The 25,219-nt window shown below is 50.5% G+C and overlaps 1 protein-coding gene across 1 annotated transcript in view; it reads right to left on the bottom strand.

Annotated features, from left to right (window-relative positions):
* Window positions 1–3,495: 3,495 nt before the first annotated feature.
* The window catches only part of LOC118383883 (ryanodine receptor 2-like), a gene marked incomplete at its 3' end in the record, with an annotated part of 63,044 nt that continues 41,320 nt past the window's right edge, over window positions 3,496–25,219 (bottom strand). The window contains exons 6-9 of the mRNA XM_052515348.1: window positions 22,636–22,748; window positions 14,837–14,936; window positions 12,529–12,592; window positions 3,496–3,570 (exon numbers count right to left, since the gene is read on the bottom strand). Coding sequence (XP_052371308.1) covers window positions 3,496–3,570; window positions 12,529–12,592; window positions 14,837–14,936; window positions 22,636–22,748 — 352 coding nt within the window. The remainder of the gene's footprint in view (window positions 3,571–12,528; window positions 12,593–14,836; window positions 14,937–22,635; window positions 22,749–25,219) is intronic.

The raw sequence follows: 25,219 nt of genomic DNA, 5'->3' as shown, positions 1-25,219 counted from the left end.
TCTATAACCCCAGACCTATTTCTATACTGTCCTGTAGATGTACAGTACTATCTATAACCCCAGACCTATTTCTATACTGTCCTGTAGATGTACAGTACTATCTATAACCCCAGACCGTCAGTCTGACACAACACAACAGAACTACAGAACCCAACAGAACTAACACAACAACCCCAGACACAACAGAACACAACACAGCAGAACCCAACAGAACACAACAGAACACAACACAACAGCAGAACACAACAGAACACAGCAGAACCCAACACAACACAGCAGAACACAGACAGAACACAGCAACAGAACACAACACAACAGAATACAACACAACACAACACAGCAGACAACACAACACAACAGAACACAACAGAACACAACAGAACACAACAGAACACACAACAGAACACAACAGAACAACACAGACAACAGAACACAACAGAATACAACAGAACACAGCAGAACAACACAACAGAACACAACAGAACACAACAGAACACACAACTCAACAGACACAACAGAATACCCAACACAACAGAACACAACAGAACACAACAGAACCCAACAGAACACAACAGAACACACAACAGAACACAACACAACAGAATACAACAGAACAGAACACAGAACAGAACACAACACACACAACACAACAGAACACAACAGAACCCAACAGAACCCAACAGAACCCAACAGGCTACAGAGGGCAGAGTATTTATATTCCGTCCTCATCAGAACCCATGAACACTACAGTATGTCCAATCAGCCCTGATACAAAACAAGGAGAGAAATCTCTGTGTTGTCAGGGGACTACTGTCATGCTGTTTGTAATTAGACACTTCACTGCAAACAGTCTGTGTGTCTATGACTCTGGATGGGAGGAGGGCTCGTCTTCTCTCCACAGACTGGGGCTGACAGAGACACTGTACACCACGTTGGCAGTGGGCCCTGCTGACAGAGACAGTCTTACTGGGAGCTCTATTAACACCGTCACACGTACAACCCCAGGTCAGGATACAGGGTCTAAAAGGAGTCAATACCATGCCCTCTCACGGAGACATCTCCCTGCCCTCTCACGGAGAAATCTCCCTGATCTACACTGCTGGGGTCAGAGTGTTAATGGTCTCTGTAGAGTGATAATATTACAGTGTCTATAGAGTGTTAATATTACATTTATATTTATCCCTGTGGTTCCTGTCTCTCTGGACCAGTGTATTTATCCCTGTGTTTCCTGTCTCTCTGTACCAGTGTATTTATCCCTGTGTTTCCTGTCTCTCTGTACCAGTGTATTTATCCCTGTGTTTCCTGTCTCTCTGTACCAGTGTATTTCTCCCTGTGTTTCCTGTCTCTCTGTACCAGTGTATTTATCCCTGTGTTTCCTGTCTCTCTGTACCAGTGTATTTATCCCTGTGTTTCCTGTCTCTCTGTACCAGTGTATTTATCCCTGTGTTTCCTGTCTCTCTGTACCAGTGTATTTATCCCTGTGTTTCCTGTCTCTCTGTACCAGTGTATTTATCCCTGTGTTTCCTGTCTCTCTGTGCCAGTGTATTTATCCCTGTGTTTCCTGTCTCTCTGTACCAGTGTATTTATCCCTGTGTTTCCTGTCTCTCTGTGCCAGTGTATTTATCCCTGTGTTTCCTGTCTCTCTGTGCCAGTGTATTTATCCCTGTGTTTCCTGTCTCTCTGTACCAGTGTATTTATCCCTGTGTTTCCTGTCTCTCTGTGCCAGTGTATTTATCCCCGTGTTTCCTGTCTCTCTGTACCAGTGTATTTATCCCTGTGTTTCCTGTCTCTCTGTACCAGTGTATTTATCCCTGTGTTTCCTGTCTCTCTGTACCAGTGTATTTATCCCTGTGTTTCCTGTCTCTCTGTACCAGTGTATTTATCCCTGTGTTTCCTGTCTCTCTGTACCAGTGTATTTATCCCTGTGTTTCCTGTCTCTCTGTACCAGTGTATTTATCCCTGTGTTTCCTGTCTCTCTGTACCAGTGTATTTATCCCTGTGTTTCCTGTCTCTCTGTACCAGTGTATTTATCCCTGTGTTTCCTGTCTCTCTGTACCAGTGTATTTATCCCTGTGTTTCCTGTCTCTCTGTACCAGTGTATTTATCCCTGTGTTTCCTGTCTCTCTGTGCCAGTGTATTTATCCCTGTGTTTCCTGTCTCTCTGTACCAGTGTATTTATCCCTGTGTTTCCTGTCTCTCTGTACCAGTGTATTTATCCCTGTGTTTCCTGTCTCTCTGTACCAGTGTATTTATCCCTGTGTTTCCTGTCTCTCTGTGCCAGTGTATTTATCCCTGTGTTTCCTGTCTCTCTGTACCAGTGTATTTATCCCTGTGTTTCCTGTCTCTCTGTACCAGTGTATTTATCCCTGTGTTTCGCGTCTCTCTGTGCCAGTTCGTCTTGTCTCTTTCAAGTCAACCAGCATGTTTTTCCCATGCTCATGCTTTTGCTATTCTCTCTTTTGCTCGTCCTCCTCTGCCTGCCCTGACCTCGAGCCTGCTGACCAGTCTGCCTGCCCTGACCTCGACCCTGCCTGACCAGTCTGCCTGCCCTGACCTTGCTGATTCAGTCTGCCTGCCCTGACCTCGAGCCTGCCTGGCCTGCCCTGACCTCGAGCCTGCCTGACCAGTCTGCCTGCCCTGACCTGAGCCTGCTGAGTCTGCCTGCCTGACCAGTCTGTCTGCCCCCTGTGTCTGTAGCAGGGTCCTGAACCCTTATAGTCTATAGAGTCTAGTGTTGACCCCCCTGTGTCTGTAGCAGGGTCTGGTCCTGAACCCTTATAGTCTATAGAGTCTAGTGTTGACCCCCCCCCTGTGTCTGTAGCAGGGGTCCTGAACCCTTATAGTCTATAGAGTCTAGTGTTGACCCCCCCCCCTGTGTCTGTAGCAGGGTCTGGCAACCCTTATAGTCTATAGAGTCTAGTGTTGACCCCCCCTGTGTCTCATAGCAGGGTCTGGTCCTGAACCCTTATAGTCTATAGAGTCTAGTGTTGACCCCCCCCCCTGATAGAGGTGTCTGGTCCTGAACCCTTATAGTCTATAGAGTCTAGTGTTGACCCCCCCCCTGTGTCTGTAGCAGGGTCCTGAACCCCTTATAGTCTATGAGTCATAGCGTTGACCCCCCCCCCAGTAGCAGGGTCTGGTCCTGAACCCTTATAGTCTATAGAGTCTAGCGTTGACCCCCCTAGTGTCTGTAGCAGGGTCTGGTCCTGAACCTATCGTCTATAGAGTCTAGTGTTGACCCCCCCCAGATAGATGTCTGTATCAGGGTCTGGTCCTGAACCCTTATAGATAGATGTGTCATGATCCCTCCGTACAGGGTCCAGATAGTCTATAGTGTCTCGTTGACCCCCCGTGTCTGCAGCAGGTCGGCATTGTCATACGGAGGTGAGATAGATGACTCATATCGTTGTCCGTACCCCCCCAGATAGATGTGTCATATCGTTCTCCGTACCCCCCCCAGATAGATGTGTAAATGTGTCATATCGTTCAACTCACGCCACTCGTAGGGTCTCCAGTCTCCAGAGGGAACGGGCGTGGATGGACACAGCTCCCCCCTCGTAGTGCACCGTCCTGGGGAAGAAAAGAGAAGTGAGTGGGGGGGAGGGGGGGGGGTTATCAGCCATGCTTCCACCACAGACCAGACCATTACACTGGTCTGTATCCCTGAGAAATACGAGCCTGCTGCTGTCCTCATCAAGCACATATTCACACATTACACACTTCACCTTGGTATGGATGAATACGACAGGAACATCTATGGGGAACTTATTTCATATCCTTCCAGGTTCTTCTGCTGTATTTCTCTGTGTATAGTGAGGGCAGTATCTAGGCCTCCAGTAGTGGATAGTGAGGGCAGTATCTAGGCCTCCAGTAGTGGATAGTGAGGGCAGTATCTAGGCCTCCAGTAGTGGATAGTGAGGGCAGTATCTAGGCCTCCAGTAGTGTATAGTGAGGGCAGTATCTAGGCCTCCAGTAGTGGATAGTGAGGGCAGTATCTAGGCCTCCAGTAGTGGATAGTGAGGGCAGTATCTAGGCCTCCAGTAGTGTATGGTGAGGGCAGTGTCTAGGCCTGCAGTAGTGTATAGTGAGGGCAGTATCTAGGCCTGCAGTAGTGTATAGTGAGGGCAGTATCTAGGCCTCCAGTAGTGTATAGTGAGGGCAGTATCTAGGCCTCCAGTAGTGTATGGTGAGGGCAGTGTCTAGGCCTGCAGTAGTGTATAGTGAGGGCAGTGTCTAGGCCTCCAGTAGTGTATGGTGAGGGCAGTGTCTAGGCCTGCAGTAGTGTATAGTGAGGGCAGTATCTAGGCCTCCAGTAGTGTATGGTGAGGGCAGTGTCTAGGCCTGCAGTAGTGTATAGTGAGGGCAGTATCTAGGCCTGCAGTAGTGTATGGTGAGGGCAGTGTCTAGGCCTGCAGTAGTGTATAGTGAGGGCAGTATCTAGGCCTGCAGTAGTGTATAGTGAGGGCAGTATCTAGGCCTCCAGTAGTGTATAGTGAGGGCAGTATCTAGGCCTCCAGTAGTGTATAGTGAGGGCAGTATCTAGGCCTCCAGTAGTGTATAGTGAGGGCAGTATCTAGGCCTCCAGTAGTGTATAGTGAGGGCAGTATCTAGGCCTCCAGTAGTGTATAGTGAGGGCAGTATCTAGGCCTGCAGTAGTGTATAGTGAGGGCAGTATCTAGGCCTCCAGTAGTGTATAGTGAGGGCAGTATCTAGGCCTCCAGTAGTGTATAGTGAGGGCAGTATCTAGGCCTCCAGTAGTGGATAGTGAGGGCAGTATCTAGGCCTCCAGTAGTGTATGGTGAGGGCAGTGTCTAGGCCTCCAGTAGTGTATGGTGAGGGCAGTGTCTAGGCCTCCAGTAGTGTATGGTGAGGGCAGTATCTAGGCCTGGAGTAGTGTATAGTGAGGGCAGTATCTAGGCCTGCAGTAGTGTATAGTGAGGGCAGTGTCTAGGCCTGCAGTAGTGTATAGTGAGGGCAGTATCTAGGCCTGCAGTAGTGTATGGTGAGGGCAGTGTCTAGGCCTCCAGTAGTGTATGGTGAGGGCAGTATCTAGGCCTGCAGTAGTGTATAGTGAGGGCAGTATCTAGGCCTGCAGTAGTGTATGGTGAGGGCAGTGTCTAGGCCTCCAGTAGTGTATGGTGAGGGCAGTGTCTAGGCCTGCAGTAGTGTATAATGAGGGCAGTATCTAGGCCTGCAGTAGTGTATAGTGAGGGCAGTATCTAGGCCTGCAGTAGTGTATGGTGAGGGCAGTGTCTAGGCCTCCAGTAGTGTATGGTGAGGGCAGTATCTAGGCCTGCAGTAGTGTATAGTGAGGGCAGTATCTAGGCCTGCAGTAGTGTATAGTGAGGGCAGTATCTAGGCCTCCAGTAGTGTATGGTGAGGGCAGTGTCTAGGCCTCCAGTAGTGGATAGTGAGGGCAGTATCTAGGCCTGCAGTAGTGTATAGTGAGGGCAGTATCTAGGCCTGCAGTAGTGTATAGTGAGGGCAGTATCTAGGCCTCCAGTAGTGTATAGTGAGGGCAGTATCTAGGCCTCCAGTTGTGGATAGTGAGGGCAGTATCTTGGCCTCCAGTAGTGTATAGTGAGGGCAGTATCTAGGCCTCCAGTAGTGTATGGTGAGGGCAGTATCTAGGCCTGCAGTCATGTATAGTGAGGGCAGTATCTAGGCCTGCAGTAGTGTATAGTGAGGGCAGTGTCTAGACCTGCAGTAGTGTATAGTGAGGGCAGTATCTAGGCCTCCAGTAGTGTATAGTGAGGGCAGTATCTAGGCCTGCAATAGTGTATAGTGAGGGCAGTATCTAGGCCTCCAGTAGTGTATAGTGAGGGCAGTATCTAGGCCTGCAGTAGTGTATAGTGAGGGCAGTGTCTAGGCCTGCAGTAGTATATAGTGAGGGCAGTATCTAGGCCTGCAGTAGTGTATAGTGAGGGCAGTGTCTAGGCCTCCAGTAGTGTATAGTGAGGGCAGTATCTAGGCCTGCAGTAGTGTATAGTGAGGGCAGTATCTAGGCCTGCAGTAGTGTATAGTGAGGGCAGTATCTAGGCCTCCAGTAGTGTATAGTGAGGGCAGTATCTAGGCCTGCAATAGTGTATAGTGAGGGCAGTATCTAGGCCTGCAGTAGTGTATAGTGAGGGCAGTATCTAGGCCTGCAGTAGTGTATAGTGAGGGCAGTGTCTAGGCCTGCAGTAGTGTATAGTGAGGGCAGTATCTAGGCCTCCAGTAGTGTATAGTGAGGGCAGTATCTAGGCCTGCAGTAGTGTATAGTGAGGGCAGTATCTAGGCCTGCAGTAGTGTATAGTGAGGGCAGTATCTAGGCCTGCAGTAGTGTATGGTGAGGGCAGTATCTAGGCCTGCAGTAGTGTATAGTGAGGGCAGTATCTAGGCCTGCAGTAGTGTATGGTGAGGGCAGTATCTAGGCCTCCAGTAGTGTATAGTGAGGGCAGTATCTAGGCCTGCAGTAGTGTATAGTGAGGGCAGTATCTAGACATGCAGTAGTGGATATTGAGGGCAGTATCTAGGCCTCCAGTAGTGTATAGTGAGGGCAGTATCTAGGCCTGCAGTAGTGTATAGTGAGGGCAGTATCTAGACATGCAGTAGTGGATATTGAGGGCAGTATCTAGGCCTGCAGTAGTGGATATTGAGGGCAGTATCTAGGCCTGCAGTAGTGGATATTGAGGGCAGTATCTAGGCCTCCAGTAGTGGATATTGAGGGCAGTATCTAGGCCTCCAGTAGTGGATATTGAGGGCAGTATCTAGACCTCCAGTAGTGGATATTGAGGGCAGTATCTAGACCTCCAGTAGTGGATATTGAGGGCAGTATCTAGACCTCCAGTAGTGTATAGTGAGGGCAGTATCTGACACGTTTAGTAGGTTCATACCAGGAGGGTTTAACAGGTTCAGTAGGTCCATAGAGGTCAGGAGGTTCAGGTAGAAGAGTGTACATGTACATTTGGATTCCATCACAACCTTCTATTTAACATCCAAAGGCACCATGACTTGAGACAATAATTTCCGGATTGGTGCCTTTAACCTCCCACAGATGGTTTGGGGTAGAGGTTCTTCCATAACGAGGACAGAGGCTGCTGAAGTGTGTTTAACGATGACAGGAGGTCCAGGGAGGTGAAACTGATCCTCTGGAGGAAATGTATATTTCAGGCTGCTGAGAGCTCATTCTGTCCCGAGTAGGCAGTGTGCCTTCATCCATCCATCCCTCTCTCTCCCTTCCTACCTCTCCCTACCTCTCTCTCCCTCCCTACCTCTCTCTCCCTCCCTACCTCTCCCTCATGAGAGCTCATTCTGTCCCGAGTAGGCAGTGTACCTTCATCCATCCATCTCCCTCTCTCCCTCTCTTCATCCATCCATCTCCTCGCTCCCTCTCTTCATCCATCCATCTCTCTCTCCCTACCTCTCTCTCTCTCTCCCCCTCCCTACTGAGAGCTCATTCTGTCCCGAGTAGGCAGTGTACCTTCATCCATCCATCTCCCTCTCTCCCTCTCTTCATCCATCCATCTCCCTCGCTCCCTCTCTTCATCCATCCATCCATCCATCTCTCTCTCCCTCCCTCTCCCTCCCTCCCCCTCCCTCCTGAGAGCTCATTCTGTCCCGAGTAGGCAGTGTGCCTTCATCCATCCATCCATCTCTCTCTCCCTCTCTCCCTCTCTTCATCCATCCATCTCTCTCTCTCCCTCCCTACCTCTCCCTACCTCTCTCTCCCTCTCTCCCTCTCTCTCCCTCTCTCTCTCTCCCTCTCCCTCCCTCCATCCATCTCTCTCTCTCCCTCCCTACCTCTCCCTACCTCTCTCTCCCTCTCTCTCCCTCTCTCCCTCCCTCCATCCATCTCTCTCTCTCTCTCTCCCTACCTCTCCCTACCTCTCTCTCCCTCTCTCTCCCTCTCTCCATCCATCTCTCTCCCTCCCTCCATATATCTCTCTCCCTTCCTATCTCTCTCTCTCCCTCTCTCCCATCATCCCCCCCTACTACCTCTCTCCATCCCTCCCTTCATATATCCCTCTATCCCACTTCTTCACAATCCCTCTTTCCATCTCTCTCTCTCTCCTTCCCTACCTACCTCTCTCTCTCTCCCTCCCTCCATCCATCCCTCTTTCCATCTCCATCTCTCTCTCTCTCCCTCCAACCATCCCTCTCTCTCTCTCCCTCCTTCCATCCATCCATCCCTCTTTCCATCTCCCTCTCGATCTCCTTCCCTCCATCCATCGCTCTTTCCATCTCCCTCCCTCCCTCCTCCCTCCCTCCCTCCCTCCCTTCCAGCCCATCTCCCTCCCTCCATCCATCCCTCTTTCCATCTCCCTCTCTCTCCCTCCCTCCCTCCATCCCTCCCTCTTTCCATCTCCCTCCCTCCCTCCATCCCTCCCTCTTTCCATCTCCCTCCGTCCCTCCCTCCATCCCTCCCTCTTTCCCTCCCTCCCTAAAGAGTAGAACTACCTACTCTGTTCTCTTCTTTGAAGCAGAACAGTGGATGCCCTACTTTGAAGGTAAGCCCACACACTTCTGCATCCAAGGAAAATGCACACACACACACACACACACACACACACACACACACACACACACACACACACACACACACACACACACACACACACACACACACACACACACACAAACATTGCGTACAAACATTACATTTTGGGTAAAAGCTGACTTTTATTCCTCTGTGTGAGAGCCCTTCATCCCAGCATGCTCTGCTGCATTGACATCCTATCAAACACCAGAGGATCGATGATGTTTACCCTGCTGCTTTACTGACGGTCGTGACCACACTGACAGTCCTGACCACACTGACAGTCCTGACCACACTGACAGTCCTGATCACACTGACAGTCCTGATCACACTGACAGTCCTGACCACACTGACAGTCCTGACCACAGTCCTGATCACACTGACAGTCCTGATCACACTGACAGTCCTGATCACACTGACAGTCCTGACCACAGTCCTGATCACACTGACAGTCCTGATCACACTGACAGTCCTGACCACAGTCCTGATCACACTGACAGTCCTGATCACAGTCCTGATCACACTGTCCTGATCACACTGACAGTCCTGACCACAGTCCTGATCACACTGACAGTCCTGATCACAGTCCTGACCACACTGACAGTCCTGACCACACTGACAGTCCTGACCACACTGACAGTCCTGACCACAGTCCTGACCACAGTCCTGACCACACTGACAGTCCTGATCACACTGACAGTCCTGATCACACTGACAGTCCTGACCACACTGACAGTCCTGACCACACTGACAGTCCTGACCACAGTCCTGATCTCACTGACAGTCCTGATCACACTGACAGTCCTGATCACAGTCCTGATCACACTGACAGTCCTGATCACAGTCCTGATCACACTGACAGTCCTGACCACACTGACAGTCCTGATCACACTGACAGTCCTGACACACTGACAGTCCTGATCACACTGACAGTCCTGACCACACTGACAGTCCTGATCACACTGACAGTCCTGATCACACTGACAGTCCTGACCACACTGACAGTCCTGATCACACTGACAGTCCTGACCACACTGACAGTCCTGATCACACTGACAGTCCTGATCACACTGACAGTCCTGACCACAGTCCTGATCACACTGACAGTCCTGATCACACTGACAGTCCTGACCACAGTCCTGACCACACTGACAGTCCTGACCACACTGACAGTCCTGATCACACTGACAGTCCTGACCACACTGACAGTCCTGATCACACTGACAGTCCTGACAGTCCTGATCACACTGACAGTCCTGACCACACTGACAGTCCTGACCACAGTCCTGATCACACTGACAGTCCTGATCACACTGACAGTCCTGATCACACTGACAGTCCTGACCACAGTCCTGATCACACTGACAGTCCTGACCGCACTGACAGTCCTGATCACACTGACAGTCCTGACCACAGTCCTGATCACACTGACAGTCCTGATCACACTGACAGTCCTGACCACAGTCCTGATCACACTGACAGTCCTGACCACAGTCCTGACCACAGTCCTGATCACACTGACCACAGTCCTGACCACAGTCCTGATCACACTGACAGTCCTGACCACACTGACAGTCCTGACCACACTGACAGTCCTGACACACTGACAGTCCTGATCACACACAGTCCTGACACACTGACAGTCCTGACACACTGACAGTCCTGATCACACTGACAGTCCTGATCACACTGACAGTCCTGACCACACTGACAGTCCTGATCACACTGACAGTCCTGATCAGTCCTGACCACAGTCCTGACCACACTGACAGTCCTGATCACACTGACAGTCCTGACCACACTGACAGTCCTGACCACACTGACAGTCCTGACCACACTGACAGTCCTGACCACACTGACAGTCCTGACCACACTGACAGTCCTGACCACAGTCCTGACTCACTGACAGTCCTGACCACAGTCCTGACACACTGACAGTCCTGACCACACTGACAGTCCTGACCACACTGACAGTCCTGACCACACTGACAGTCCTGACCACACTGACAGTCCTGATCACACTGACAGTCCTGACCACACTGACAGTCCTGACCACAGTCCTGACCACACTGACAGTCCTGACCACAGTCCTGACCACACTGACAGTCCTGACCACACTGACAGTCCTGACCTGACCACACTGACAGTCCTGACCACACTGACAGTCCTGACCACACTGACAGTCCTGACCACACTGACAGTCCTGACCACACTGACAGTCCTGACCACACTGACCAGTGACAGTCCTGACCACACTGACAGTCCTGACCACACTGACAGTCCTGACCACAGTCCTGACCACACTGACAGTCCTGACCACAGTCCTGATCACACTGACAGTCCTGACCACACTGACAGTCCTGATCACACTGACAGTCCTGATCACACTGACAGTCCTGACCACACTGACAGTCCTGACCACACCTGACAGTCCTGACACACCTGACAGTCCTGACCACACTGACAGTCCTGACCACAGTCCTGACCACAGTCCTGATCACACTGACAGTCCTGACCACACTGACAGTCCTGACCACAGTCCTGACCACACTGACAGTCCTGACCACACTGACAGTCCTGACCACACTGACAGTCCTGACCACAGTCCTGACCACACTGACAGTCCTGAACACACTGACAGTCCTGACCACAGTCCTGACCACACTGACAGTCCTGACCACACTGACAGTCCTGACCACACCACAGTCCTGACCACACTGACAGTCCTGACCACACTGACAGTCCTGATCACACTGACAGTCCTGACCACCACTGACCACACTGATAGTCCTGACCACAGTCCTGACCACACTGACAGTCCTGACCTGCAGTCCTGACCACAGTCCTGATCACACTGACAGTCCTGACACACTGACAGTCCTGACCACACTGACAGTCCTGACCACACTGACAGTCCTGACCACTGACAGTCATGACCACACTGACAGTCCTGACCACACTGACAGTCCTGATCACACTGACAGTCCTGACCACAGTCCTGACCACACTGACAGTCCTGATCACACTGACAGTCCTGACCACACTGACAGTCCTGACCACAGTCCTGACCACACTGACAGTCCTGACCACACTGACAGTCCTGACCACACTGACAGTCCTGACCACACTGACAGTCCTGACCACACTGACAGTCCTGACCACACTGACAGTCCTGACCACAGTCCTGACCACAGTCCTGATCACACTGACAGTCCTGACCACACTGACAGTCCTGACCACACTGACAGTCCTGACCACACTGACAGTCTGACCACAGTCCTGACCACACTGACAGTCCTGACCACAGTCTGACCAGTCCTGAGACACTGACAGTCTGACCACACTGACAGTGACCACAGTCCTGACCACACTGACAGTCCTGACCACACTGACAGTCCTGACCACACTGACAGTCCTGACCACAGACAGGTCCTGACCACACTGACAGTCCTGAGGCCACACTGACAGTCCTGACCACAGTCCTGACCACAGTCCTGATCTCACTGACAGTCCTGAACAGTCCTGACAGATCACACTGACAGTCCTGATCACACACAGTCCATCATAGATGAAGGATATCTCCCAGTCACCACGTCCTGATCACAGAACAGTCCTGCAGTGTCCTGACCACACTGACAGGACCATTCATCTGACCAGGAGATCAGCACGTCCCCGATCAGTCCCTGCCAGAGAGAGAGGCATTAGACCCTCTGCAGGGGAGAGAGGAGAGGCATTAGAGAGGAACCCTGACAGGTCCTGAGAGAGGAGAGGCATTAGAGAGGAACCCTGCAGGGGAGAGAGGAGAGTTAGCACAGTCTGCTGGACCAGACAGGCATTAGAAGGAACTCTGACCCAGAGATTATCATAGTGACAGTAGACCAACTCAGGTCCTGACCACACTGACCCCCATTGGAGAGTCTTGACCAGTAACACTCTGCAGGTCCTGACCATAGGCATTAGACCAGGAATCTGCAGGTGACAGTCCTGACCAGCATTAGAGGAACTCTGACAGGTGGAGCAGGAGAGGCATTGACAGGAACTCTGCAGGTGGAGAGTCCTGACCATTGACAGTCTCTGACCAGGTGGAGACCACACTGACATTGAGATCACTGACCTCTGACCAGGTGACCACAGTCATGATCTCACTTACAGTAGCATCATTCCTGAGTCCCTGCATGGACTTTGACAGTCCTGATCATTTACTGAAGTCCTGATCATGACAGTCCATCATAGATGAAGGATATCTGGTCAGCCTGTCTCTGGACCAGACCTCCCCAAGCCTCTGTCCCAGACATTAGTAGCATCATTTTGTTTATATGACCCCCATTAGCTTTTACAGTCCAGCCTGTTTATCATGACCCCCAGGGGAGAGACAGTAGCATTAGAGAGGAACTCTGTTTATATGACCCCCATTAGCTTTTACAGTAGCATCATGTTTGTTTATATGACATTACAGTAGCATCATTCCTGTTTATATGACCCCCATTAGCTTTAGAGTAGGAACTCTGCATTTTACAGTAGCATCATTCCTGTTTATATGACTCCATTAGCTTTTACAGTAGCATCATGTTTGTTTATATGATCCCCAGTCACCATTTTACAGTAGCATCATTCCTGTTTATATGACCCCATTAGCTTTTAGAGTAGCATCATTCCTGTTTATATGACTCCATTAGCAGTAGCATCACTCCTGTTTATATGACATTAGCTTTTACAGTAGCATCACTCTGTTTATATGACCCCATTAGCTTTTAGGTAACTAATTTTACAGTAGCATCATTCCTGTTTATATGACCCCCATTAGAGAGGAACATTCTGTTTATATGACCCCCATGGACAGTAGCATCATTCCTGTTTATATGACCCCATTAGCTTTTACAGTAGCATCACTCCTGTTTATATGACCCCATTAGCTTTTACAGTAGCATCATTTTACAGTAGCATCATTCCTGTTTATATGACCCCATTAGCTTTTTAGAGTAACATCATTTTACAGTAGCATCATGTTTGTTTATATGACCCCATTAGCTTTTACAGTAGCATCATTTTACAGTAGCATCAGTCCTGTTTATATGATCCCATTAGCTATTACAGTAACATCACTCCTGTTTATATGACCCCCATTAGCTTTTACAGTAACATCATTTTACAGTAGCATCATTCCTGTTTATATGATCCCCATTAGCTTTTACAGTAACATAATTTTACAGTAGCATCATTCCTGTTTATATGACCCCCATTAGCTTTTACAGTAGCATCATTTTACAGTAGCATCATTCCTGTTTATATGACCCCATTAGCTATTACAGTAACATCATTTTACAGTAACATCATTCCTGTTTATATGACCCCCATTAGCTATTACAGTAGCATCACTCCTGTTTATATGACCCCCATTAGCTTTGACAGTAGCATAATTTTACAGTAGCATCATTCCTGTTTATATGACCCCATTAGCTTTTACAGTAGCATCATTCCTGTTTATATGACCCCCATTAGCTTTTACAGTAGCATCATTCCTGTTTATATGACCCCATTAGCTTTTACAGTAGCATCATTTTACAGTAGCATCATGTTTGTTTAGGCTCTTTATGGGTGTCAGTCCAGGGCATCCCTCCATTAATCCTGGAGAAGTCTCAATCTGGGGCAGAGACAGACACCTACCTTGGAACAGTGTGTGTAAGTGTCTGTGACCCACCTTGGAACAGTGTGTGTGTGTGTGTGTGTGTGTGTGTGTGTGTGTGTGTGTGTGTGTGTGTGTGTGTGTGTGTGTGTGTGTGTGTGTGTGTGTGTGTGTGTAAGTGTCTGTGACCCACCTTGGAACAGTGTGTGTGTGTGTGCGTGTGTGTGTGTGTGTGTAAGTGTCTGTGACCCACCTTGGAACAGTGTGTGTGTGTGTGTGTGTGTGTGTGTGTGTGTGTGTGTGTGTGTGTGTGTGTGTGTGTGTGTGTGTGTGTGTGTGTGTGTGTGTGTGTGTGTGTGTAAGTGTCTGTGACCCACCTTGGAACAGTGTGTGTGTGTGTGCGTGTGTGTGTGTGTGTGTGTGTGTAAGTGTCTGTGACCCACCTTGGAACAGTGTGTGTGTGTGTGTGTGTGTGTGTGTGTGTGTGTGTGTGTGTGTGTGTGTGTGTGTGTGTGTGTGTGTGTGTGTGTGTAAGTGTCTGTGACCCACCTTGGAACAGTGTGTGTGTGTGTGTGTGTGTGTGTGTGTGTGTGTGTGTGTGTGTGTGTGTGTGTGTGTGTGTGTGTGTGTGTGTGTGTGTGTGTGTGTGTGTGTGTGTGTGTGTGTAAGTGTAAGTGTAAGTGTCTGTGACCCACCTTGGGCCACCTCGCTGCCAGAGCAGACAGTAGCCACGCTCCAGAGGGTCTGCTGGAAGGCTGCGTCCACGTGCAGGCTGTCATTACCGTACGACAGGTGCTGCAGGGAGAAGGAGGAAATAAAACACTGCTGAGTGATATGGCAGGAGGGTTAGGGTTAGGGTGGAGTGGTATGATAGGAGGGTTAGAGTGGAGTGGTATGACAGGAGGGTTAGGGTGGAGTGGTATGGTAGGAGGGTTAGGGTGGAGTGGTATGATAGGAGGGTAAGGGTGGGTGGTATGATAGGAGGGTTAGGGTGGAGTGGTATGATAGGAGGGTTAGAGTGGAGTGGTATGATAGGAGGGTTAGGGTGGAGTGGTATGGTCGGAGGGTTAGGGTGGAGTGGTATGGTAGGAGGGTTAGAGTGGAGTGGTATGACAGGAGGGTTAGGGTGGAGTGGTATGGAAGGAGGGTTAGGGTGGAGTGGTATGATAGGAGGGTTAGGGTGGAGTGGTATGATAGGAGGGTTAGGGTGGAGTGGTATGACAGGAGGGTTAGGGTGGAGTGGTATGATAGGAGGGTTAGGGTGGAGTGGTATGATAGGAGGGTTAGGGTGAAGTGGTATGATAGGAGGGTTAGGGTGGAGTGGTATGGTAGGAGGGTTAGGGTGGGTGGTATGGTAGGAGGGTTAGGGTGGAGTGATATGACAGGAGGGTTAGGGTGGAGAGGTATGATAGGAGGGTTAGAGTGGAGTGGTATGACAGGAGGGTTAGGGTGGAGTGGTATGACAGGAGGGTTAGAGTGGAGTGGTATGACAGGAGGGTTAGGGTGGAGTGGTATGACAGGAGGGTTAGAGTGGAGTGGTATGATAGGAGGGTTAGGGTGGAGTGGTATGATAGGAGGGTTAGGGTGGAGTGGTATGATAGGAGGGTTAGGGTGGAGTGGTATGATAGGAGGGTTAGGGTGGAGTGGTATGATAGGAGGGTTAGGGTGGAGTGGTATGATAGGAGGGTTAGGGTGGAGTGGTATGACAGGAGGGTTAGGGTGGAGTGGTATGATAGGAGGGTTAGGGTGGAGTGGTATGATAGGAGGGTTAGGGTGGAGTGGTATGATAGGAGGGTTAGGGTGGAGTGGTATGATAGGAGGGTTAGGGTGGAGTGGTATGATAGGAGGGTTAGGGTGGAGTGGTATGATAGGAGGGTTAGAGTGGAGTGGTATGATAGGAGGGTTAGAGTGGAGTGGTATGATAGGAGGTTAGGGTGGAGTGGTATGATAGGAGGGTTAGAGTGGAGTGGTATGATAGGAGGGTTAGGGTGGAGTGGTATGATAGGAGGGTTAGGGTGGAGTGGTATGATAGGAGGTTAGAGTGGAGTGGTATGATAGGAGGGTTAGAGTGGAGTGGTATGATAGGAGGGTTAGGGTGGAGTGGTATGATAGGAGGGTTAGAGTGGAGTGGTATGATAGGAGGGTTAGGGTGGAGTGGTATGACAGGAGGGTTAGAGTGGAGTGGTATGATAGGAGGGTTAGGGTGGCGTGGAATGATAGGAGGGTTAGGGTGGAGTGGTATGATAGGAGGGTTAGGGTGGCGTGGTATGATAGGAGGGTTAGAGTGGAGTGGTATGATCGGAGGGTTAGAGTGGAGTGGTATGATAGGAGGGTTAGAGTGGAGTGGTATGATAGGAGGGTTAGGGTGGAGTGGTATGATAGGAGGGTTAGGGTGAAGTGGTATGATAGGAGGGTTAGGGTGGCGTGGTATGATAGGAAGGTTAGGGTGGAGTGGTATGATAGGAGGGTTAGAGTGGAGTGGTATGATAGGAGGGTTAGGGTGGAGTGGTATGATAGGAGGGTTAGGGTGGAGTGGTATGATAGGAGGGTTAGGGTGGAGTGGTATGATAGGAGGGTTAGGGTGGAGTGGTATGGTAGGAGGGTTAGGGTGGCGTGGTATGACAGGAGGGTTAGGGTGGAGTGGTATGACAGGAGGGTTAGGGTGGAGTGGTATGACAGGAGGGTTAGGGTGGAGTGGTATGATAGGAGGGTTAGGGTGGAGTGGTATGATAGGAGGGTTAGGGTGGAGTGGTATGGTAGGAGGGTTAGGGTGGAGTGGTATGATAGGAGGGTTAGGGTGGAGTGGTATGACAGGAGGGTTAGGGTGGAGTGGTATGATAGGAGGGTTAGGGTGGAGTGGTATGACAGGAGGGTTAGAGTGGAGTGGTATGACAGGAGGGTTAGGGTGGAGTGGTATGACAGGAGGGTTAGGGTGGAGTGGTATGATAGGAGGGTTAGGGTGGAGTGGTATGGTAGGAGGGTTAGGGGTGGAGTGGTATGGTAGGAGGGTTAGGGTGGAGTGGTATGACAGGAGGGTTAGGGTGGAGTGGTATGATAGGAGGGTTAGAGTGGAGTGGTATGATAGGAGGGTTAGAGTGGAGTGGTATGATAGGAGGGTAAGGGTGGAGTGGTATGATAGGAGGGTTAGGGTGGAGTGGTATGATAGGAGGGTTAGAGTGGAGTGGTATGATAGGAGGGTTAGGGTGGAGTGGTATGGTAGGAGGGTTAGGGTGGGTGGTATGGTAGGAGGGTTAGGGTGGAGTGGTATGACAGGAGGGTTAGGGTGGAGTGGTATGATAGGAGGGTTAGAGTGGAGTGGTATGATAGGAGGGTTAGAGTGGAGTGGTGTGATAGGAGGGTTAGGGTGGAGTGGTATGATAGGAGGGTTAGGGTGGAGTGGTATGATAGGAGGGTTAGGGTGGAGTGGTATGATAGGAGGGTTAGGGTGGAGTGGTATGATAGGAGGGTTAGGGTGGAGTGGTATGATAGGAGGGTTAGGGTGGAGTGGTATGATAGGAGGGTTAGGGTGGAGTGGTATGATAGGAGGGTTAGGGTGGAGTGGTATGACAGGAGGGTTAGGGTGGAGTGGTATGACAGGAGGGTTAGAGTGGAGTGGTATGATAGGAGGGTTAGGGTGGAGTGGTATGACAGGAGGGTTAGAGTGGAGTGGTATGATAGGAGGGTTAGGGTGGAGTGGTATGATAGGAGGGTTAGGGTGGGTGGTATGATAGGAGGGTTAGGGGTGGAGTGGTATGGCAGGAGGGTTAGGGTGGAGTGGTATGATAGGAGGGTTAGGGTGGAGTGGTATGATAGGAGGGTTAGGGTGGAGTGGTATGGTAGGAGGGTTAGGGTGGAGTGGTATGATTGGAGGGTTAGGGGTGGAGTGGTATGGCAGGAGGGTTAGGGTGGAGTGGTATGATAGGAGGGTTAGGGTGGAGTGGTATGATAGGAGGGTTAGGGTGGAGTGGTATGATAGGAGGGTTAGGGTGGAGTGGTATGACAGGAGGGTTAGGGTGGAGTGGTATGATAGGAGGGTTAGGGTGGAGTGGTATGATAGGAGGGTTAGGGTGGAGTGGTATGATAGGAGGGTTAGGGTGGGTGGTATGATAGGAGGGTTAGGGTGGAGTGGTATGATAGGAGGGTTAGGGTGGAGTGGTATGATAGGAGGGTTAGGTGGAGTGGTATGATAGGAGGGTTAGGGTGGAGTGGTATGATAGGAGGGTTAGGGTGGAGTGGTATGATAGGAGGGTTAGAGTGGAGTGGTATGATAGGAGGGTTAGGGTGGAGTGGTATGATAGGAGGGTTAGGGTGGAGGAGGGTTAGAGTGGAGTGGTATGATAGGAGGGTTAGAGTGGAGTGGTATGATAGGAGGGTTAGGGTGGGAGTGGTATGATAGGAGGGTTAGAGTGGAGTGGTATGATAGGAGGGTTAGGGTGGAGTGGTATGACAGGAGGGTTAGAGTGGAGTGGTATGATAGGAGGGTTAGGGTGGCGTGGAATGATAGGAGGGTTAGGGTGGAGTGGTATGATAGGAGGGTTAGGGTGGCGTGGTATGATAGGAGGGTTAGGTGGAGTGGTATGATCGGAGGGTTAGGTGGAGTGGTATGATAGGAGGGTTAGAGTGGAGTGGTATGATAGGAGGGTTAGGGTGGAGTGGTATGATAGGAGGGTTAGGGTGAAGTGGTATGATAGGAGGGTTAGGGGTGGCGTGGTATGATAGGAAGGTTAGGGTGGAGTGGTATGATAGGAGGGTTAGAGTGGAGTGGTATGATAGGAGGGTTAGGGTGGAGTGGTATGATAGGAGGGTTAGGGTGGAGTGGTATGATAGGAGGGTTAGGGTGGAGTGGTATGATAGGAGGGTTAGGGTGGGTGGTATGGTAGGAGGGTTAGGGTGGAGTGGTATGACAGGAGGGTTAGGGTGGAGTGGTATAACAGGAGGGTTAGGGTGGAGTGGTATGACAGGAGGGTTAGAGTGGAGTGGTATGATAGGAGGGTTAGGGTGGAGTGGTATGATAGGAGGGTTAGGGTGGAGTGGTATGATAGGAGGGTTAGGGTGGAGTGGTATGATAGGAGGGTTAGGGTGGAGTGGTATGACAGGAGGGTTAGGGTGGAGTGGTATGACAGGAGGGTTAGGGTGGAGTGGTATGACAGGAGGGTTAGAGTGGAGTGGTATGACAGGAGGGTTAGGGTGGAGTGGTATGATAGGAGGGTTAGGGTGGAGTGGTATGATAGGAGGGTTAGGGTGGAGTGGTATGATAGGAGGGTTAGGGTGGAGTGGTATGGTAGGAGGGTTAGGGTGGAGTGGTATGACAGGAGGGTTAGGGTGGAGTGGTATGATAGGAGGGTTAGAGTGGAGTGGTATGATAGGAGGGTTAGAGTGGAGTGGTATGATAGGAGGGTAGGGTGGAGTGGTATGATAGGAGGGTTAGGGTGGAGTGGTATGATAGGAGGGTTAGAGTGGAGTGGTATGAGGAGGGTTAGGGTGGAGTGGTATGGTAGGAGGGTTATGATATGGTAGGAGGGGTTAGGGTGGGTGGTATGACAGGAGGGTTAGGGTGGAGTGGTATGATAGGAGGGTTAGGGTGGAGTGGTATGATAGGAGGGTTAGGGTGGAGTGGTATGATAGGAGGGTTAGGGTGGGTGGTATGACAGGAGGGTTAGGGTGGGAGGTTAGTGGTATGATAGGAGGGTTAGGGTGGAGTGGTATGATAGGAGGGTTAGGGTGGAGTGGTATGATAGGAGGGTTAGGGTGGTATGATAGGAGGGTTAGGGTGGAGTGGTATGATAGGAGGGTTAGGTATGATAGGAGGGTTAGGTGGTGGTATGATAGGAGGGTTAGGTGGAGTGGTATGATAGGAGGGTTAGGGTGGAGTGGTATGATAGGAGGGTTAGAGTGGAGTGGTATGATAGGAGGGTTAGGAGGGTTAGAGGAGGTTAGGAGTGGTATGATAGGAGGGTTAGGGTGGGTGGTATGATAGGAGGGTTAGGGTGGAGTGGTATGATAGGAGGGTTAGGTGGAGTGGTATGATAGGAGGGTGGCGTGGTATGATAGGAGGGTTAGGAGTGGTATGATAGGAGGGTTAGGGGTGGAGTGGTATGATAGGAGGGTTAGAGTGGAGTGGTATGATAGGAGGGTTAGGGTTAGGGAGGGTTAGGGTGGTGGTATGATAGGAGGGTTAGTTGGTATGATAGGAGGGTTAGGGTGGAGTGGTATGATAGGAGGGTTAGGGTGGAGTGGTATGATAGGAGGGTTAGGTGGTATGAGTGGTATGGTATAGGAGGGTTAGGGTGGAGTGGTATGACAGGAGGGTTAGGGTGGAGTGGTATGGGAGGGTTATGGAGTGGTATGATAGGAGGGTTAGGGTGGTAGTGGAGTGGAGGAGGGTTAGGGTGGAGTGGTATGATAGGAGGGTTAGGGTGGAGTGGTATGATAGGAGGGTTAGGGTGGAGTGGTATGATAGGAGGGTATGGAGTGGTATGACAGGAGGGTTAGGGTGGAGTGGTATGACAGGAGGGTTAGGGTGGAGTGGTATGACAGGAGGGTTAGGTGGAGTGGTATGACAGGAGGGTTAGGGTGGAGTGGTATGATAGGAGGGTTAGGGTGGAGTGGTATGATAGGAGGGTTAGGGTGGAGTGGTATGGTAGGAGGGTTAGGGTGGAGTGGTATGGTAGGGTATGAGGGTTAGGGTGGAGTGGTATGACAGGAGGGTTAGGGTGGAGTGGTATGATAGGAGGGTTAGGGTGGAGTGGTATGATAGGAGGGTTAGGGTGGAGTGGTATGATAGGAGGGTTAGGGTGGATGTGGTATGATAGGAGGGTTAGGGGTGGAGTGGTATGATAGGAGGGTTAGAGTGGAGTGGTATGATAGGAGGAGGGTTAGGGTGGAGTGGTATGATAGGAGGGTTAGGGTGGAGTGGTATGGTAGGAGGGTTAGGGTGGAGTGGTATGACAGGAGGGTTAGGGTGGGAGTGGTATGATAGGAGGGTTAGAGTGGAGGGTGGTATGATAGGAGGGTTAGAGTGGAGTGGTATGATGAGGGTTAGGAGGGTGTGATAGGAGGTTAGGGTGGAGTGGTATGATAGGAGGGTTAGGTGGAGTGGTATGATAGGAGGGTTAGGGTGGAGTGGTATGATAGGAGGGTTAGGGTGGAGTGGTATGATAGGAGGGTTAGGGTGGAGTGGTATGATAGGAGGGTTAGGGTGGAGTGGTATGATAGGAGGGTTAGGGTGGAGTGGTATGATAGGAGGGTTAGGGTGGAGTGGTATGACAGGAGGGTTAGGGTGGAGTGGTATGACAGGAGGGTTAGAGTGGAGTGGTATGATAGGAGGGTTAGGGTGGAGTGGTATGATAGGAGGGTTAGGGTGGAGTGGTATGATAGGAGGGTTAGGGTGGAGTGGTATGATAGGAGGGTTAGGGTGGAGTGGTATGATAGGAGGGTTAGGGTGGAGTGGTATGGCAGGAGGGTTAGGGTGGAGTGGTATGATAGGAGGGTTAGGGTGGAGTGGTATGATAGGAGGGTTAGGGTGGAGTGGTATGGTAGGAGGGTTAGGGTGGAGTGGTATGATAGGAGGGTTAGGGTGGAGTGGTATGGCAGGAGGGTTAGGGTGGAGTGGTATGATAGGAGGGTTAGGGTGGAGTGGTATGACAGGAGGGTTAGAGTGGAGTGGTATGACAGGAGGGTTAGGGTGGAGTGGTATGATAGGAGGGTTAGGGTGGAGTGGTATGATAGGAGGGTTAGGGTGGAGTGGTATGATAGGAGGGTTAGGGTGGAGTGGTATGATAGGAGGGTTAGGGTGGAGTGGTATGATAGGAGGGTTAGGGTGGAGTGGTATGATAGGAGGGTTAGGGTGGAGTGGTATGATAGGAGGGTTAGGGTGGAGTGGTATGATAGGAGGGTTAGGGTGGAGTGGTATGGTAGGAGGGTTAGGGTGGAGTGGTATGATAGGAGGGTTAGGGTGGAGTGGTATGATAGGAGGGTTAGGGTGGAGTGGTATGATAGGAGGGTTAGGGTGGAGTGGTATGGTAGGAGGGTTAGGGTGGAGTGGTATGATAGGAGGGTTAGGGTGGAGTGGTATGATAGGAGGGTTAGGGTGGAGTGGTATGATAGGAGGGTTAGGGTGGTGTAGACCTGTGTATTACATTAAATGTACTGTTTACTGGTGAAGTGGACCTGTGTACCAGACAGTTGATTTTTGCTCCGGTTTTGGGTTTGTTGAGTTCTGGTTCCAAACGGGACTGACAAGGAGAATCTAATAGCCTGTCCAGATGACGAGAAGAATTCTGTGTAATACACTGGTCCACTCTATAGACAGATCACACCTGCTCCGTGTTGCCTTCTCACACTCGCCAGATTGAACTGATACAAACCAAGGTGAACTGAGCTAGCATGATCTGTCATAGATGCTAAAAAAGGACTAAGCAAAAATTAAATCTCCAAGGAAACAACGTTTGGTTGTTGCCAGTGTGACAGTGTGAATAGGGTATCAGAGACTCACCAGGTATCGTTCTGATGACACGCTAACTAGGATGAGGTCATCCCCGACTCGGACCTTCTCTCCCTCTGACCTCTGCTTGGAGGCAGGGTGGATGGTCCACCAACAAGCTTCTCCTGTCAGAGACGAAACAGGAGGACATGGCTGAGACTATGGTGATATCACAGTAACCTTCTCTGACCTCTGACCTCTGCTTGGAGGCAGGGTGGACATGCTTCTCCTGTCAGAGACGAGACAGGAGGATATGGCTGAGATTATGGTGATATCACAGTAAACTTCTCTGACCTCTGACCTCTGCTTGGAGGCAGGGTGGACATGCTTCTCCTGTCAGAGACGAGACAGGAGGATATGGCTGAGACTATCTCTCTGAGTCTCTCTCTCTGACTCTCTCTCTCTCTGAGCTCTCTCTCTCTCTGAGCCTCTTCTCTCTCTCTGAGCCTCTCTCTCTCTCTGAGCCTCTCTCTCTCTGAGCCTCTCTCTCTCTGAGCCTCTCTTCTCTCTGAGCCTCTCTCTCTCTGAGTCTCTCTCTCTCTGAGTCTCTCTCTCTCTGAGTCTCTCTCTCTCTCTCTGAGTCTCTCTCTCTCTGAGTCTCTCTCTCTCTGAGTCTCTCTCTCTCTGAGTCTCTCTCTCTCTGAGTCTCTCTCTCTCTCTGAGTCTCTCTCTCTCTCTGAGTCTCTCTCTCTCTCTCTCTGAGTCTCTCTCTCTCTCTCTCTCTCTCTCTCTCTCTGAGTCTCTCTCTCTCTGAGTCTCTCTCTCTCTCTCTCTCTGAGTCTCTCTCTCTGAGTCTCTCTCTCTGAGTCTCTCTCTGAGTCTCTCTCTCTGAGTCTCTCTCTCTGAGTCTCTCTCTCTGAGTCTCTCTCTCTCTGAGTCTCTCTCTCTGAGTCTCTCTCTCTGAGTCTCTCTCTCTGAGTCTCTCTCTCTCTGAGTCTCTCTCTCTCTGAGTCTCTCTCTCTGAGTCTCTCTCTCTCTCTGAGTCTCTCTCTCTGAGTCTCTCTCTCTCTGAGTCTCTCTCTCTGAGTCTCTCTCTCTGAGTCTCTCTATCTATATACAGTGCATTCGGAAAGTATTCAGACCCCTTGACTTTCTCCACATTTTGTTACGTTACAGCTTTATTGTCAAAAAGCCACGAGGTCGAAGAAATTGTCCGTAGAGCTCCGAGATATGATTGTATCGAGGCACCAAAAATGTCTGCAGCATTTGAAGGTCCCCATGAACACAGTCTTATATGGAAGAAGTTTGGAACCGCCAAGACTCTTCCTAGATCTGTCCGCCCGGCTAAACTGAGCAATCGGGGGAGAAGGGCCTTGACCAGAGAGTTGACCAAGAACCCAATGGTCACTCTGACAAGAGCTCCAGAGTTCCTCTATGGAGATGGGAGAACCTTCCAGAAGGACAACCATCTCTGCAGCACTCCACCATTCAGACATTTATGGTAGAGTGGCCAGACGGAAGCCACTCCTCAGTAAAAGGAACATGACAGCCCGCTTGGAGTTTGCCAAAAGGCACCTACAAGACTCTCAGACCATGAGAAACAAGTGTCTCTGGTCTGATGAAACCAAGATTGAACTCTTTGGACTGAATGCCAAGCATCACGTCTGGAGGAAACCTGGCACGGTGGTAGCAGCATCATGCTGTGGGATTCTTTTTCAGTGGCAGGAAGACTAGTCAGGATCGAGGGAAAGATGAACAGAGCAGAGTACAGAGAGATCCTTGATGAAAACCTGCTCCAGAGCGCTCAGGACCTCAGACTGGGGGGGAAGGTTCACCTTCCAACAGGACAATGCAGGAGTGGCTTCGGGACAAGTCTCTGAATGTCCCCGAGTGGCCCGGCCAAGAGCCTGGACTTGAACCAGATCAAACATCTCTTGATAGACCTGGAAATAGCTGTGCAGCGACGCTCTACATCCAACCTGACAGAGCTTGAGAGGATCTGCAGAGAAGAATGGGAGAAACTCCCCAAATACAGGTGAGCCAAGCTTGTAGCATCATACCAAAGAAGACTCAATGCTGTAATCACTGCCAAAGGTGATTCAACAAAGTACTGAGTAAAGGGTCTGAATACTGATGTAAATGTGATATTTCAGGGTTTGTTATTATAAACTTACACACATTTTTTAAACCTGTTTCTGCTCCGTCATTATGGGGGTATTGTGTGTAGATTGAGTTTATGAGATCTTTCATGTAGCAGCCAGGTTGTTGCAGAACAGACAGCAACCTAGTAACTGGTAACCTCCAGCACCACTGAGGGTCTGGAGTCTAGTAACCTCCAGCAGGGTCTGGAGACTAGTAACCTCCAGCAGGGTCTGGAGTCTAGTAACCTCCAGCAGCACCACTGAGGGCCTGGAGTCTAGTAACCTCCAGCAGCACCACTGAGGGTCTGGAGTCTAGTAACCTCCAGCAGGGTCTGGAGTCTAGTAACCTCCAGCAGGGTCTGGAGTCTGGTAACCTCCAGCAGCACCACTGAGGGTCTGGAGTCTAGTAACCTCCAACAGCACCACTGATGGTCTGGAGTCTAGTAACCTCCAGCAGCACCACTGAGGGTCTGGAGTCTAGTAACCTCCAGCAGCACCACTGAGGGTCTGGAGTC

Source organism: Oncorhynchus keta, unplaced genomic scaffold (assembly GCF_023373465.1).
Source record: "Oncorhynchus keta strain PuntledgeMale-10-30-2019 unplaced genomic scaffold, Oket_V2 Un_scaffold_23732_pilon_pilon, whole genome shotgun sequence".
Classification (NCBI taxonomy): Eukaryota; Metazoa; Chordata; class Actinopteri; order Salmoniformes; family Salmonidae; genus Oncorhynchus; species Oncorhynchus keta.
The sequence above is the reverse complement of the archived record's forward strand: the minus strand, read 5'-3'. Positions and strand labels throughout refer to the sequence as shown.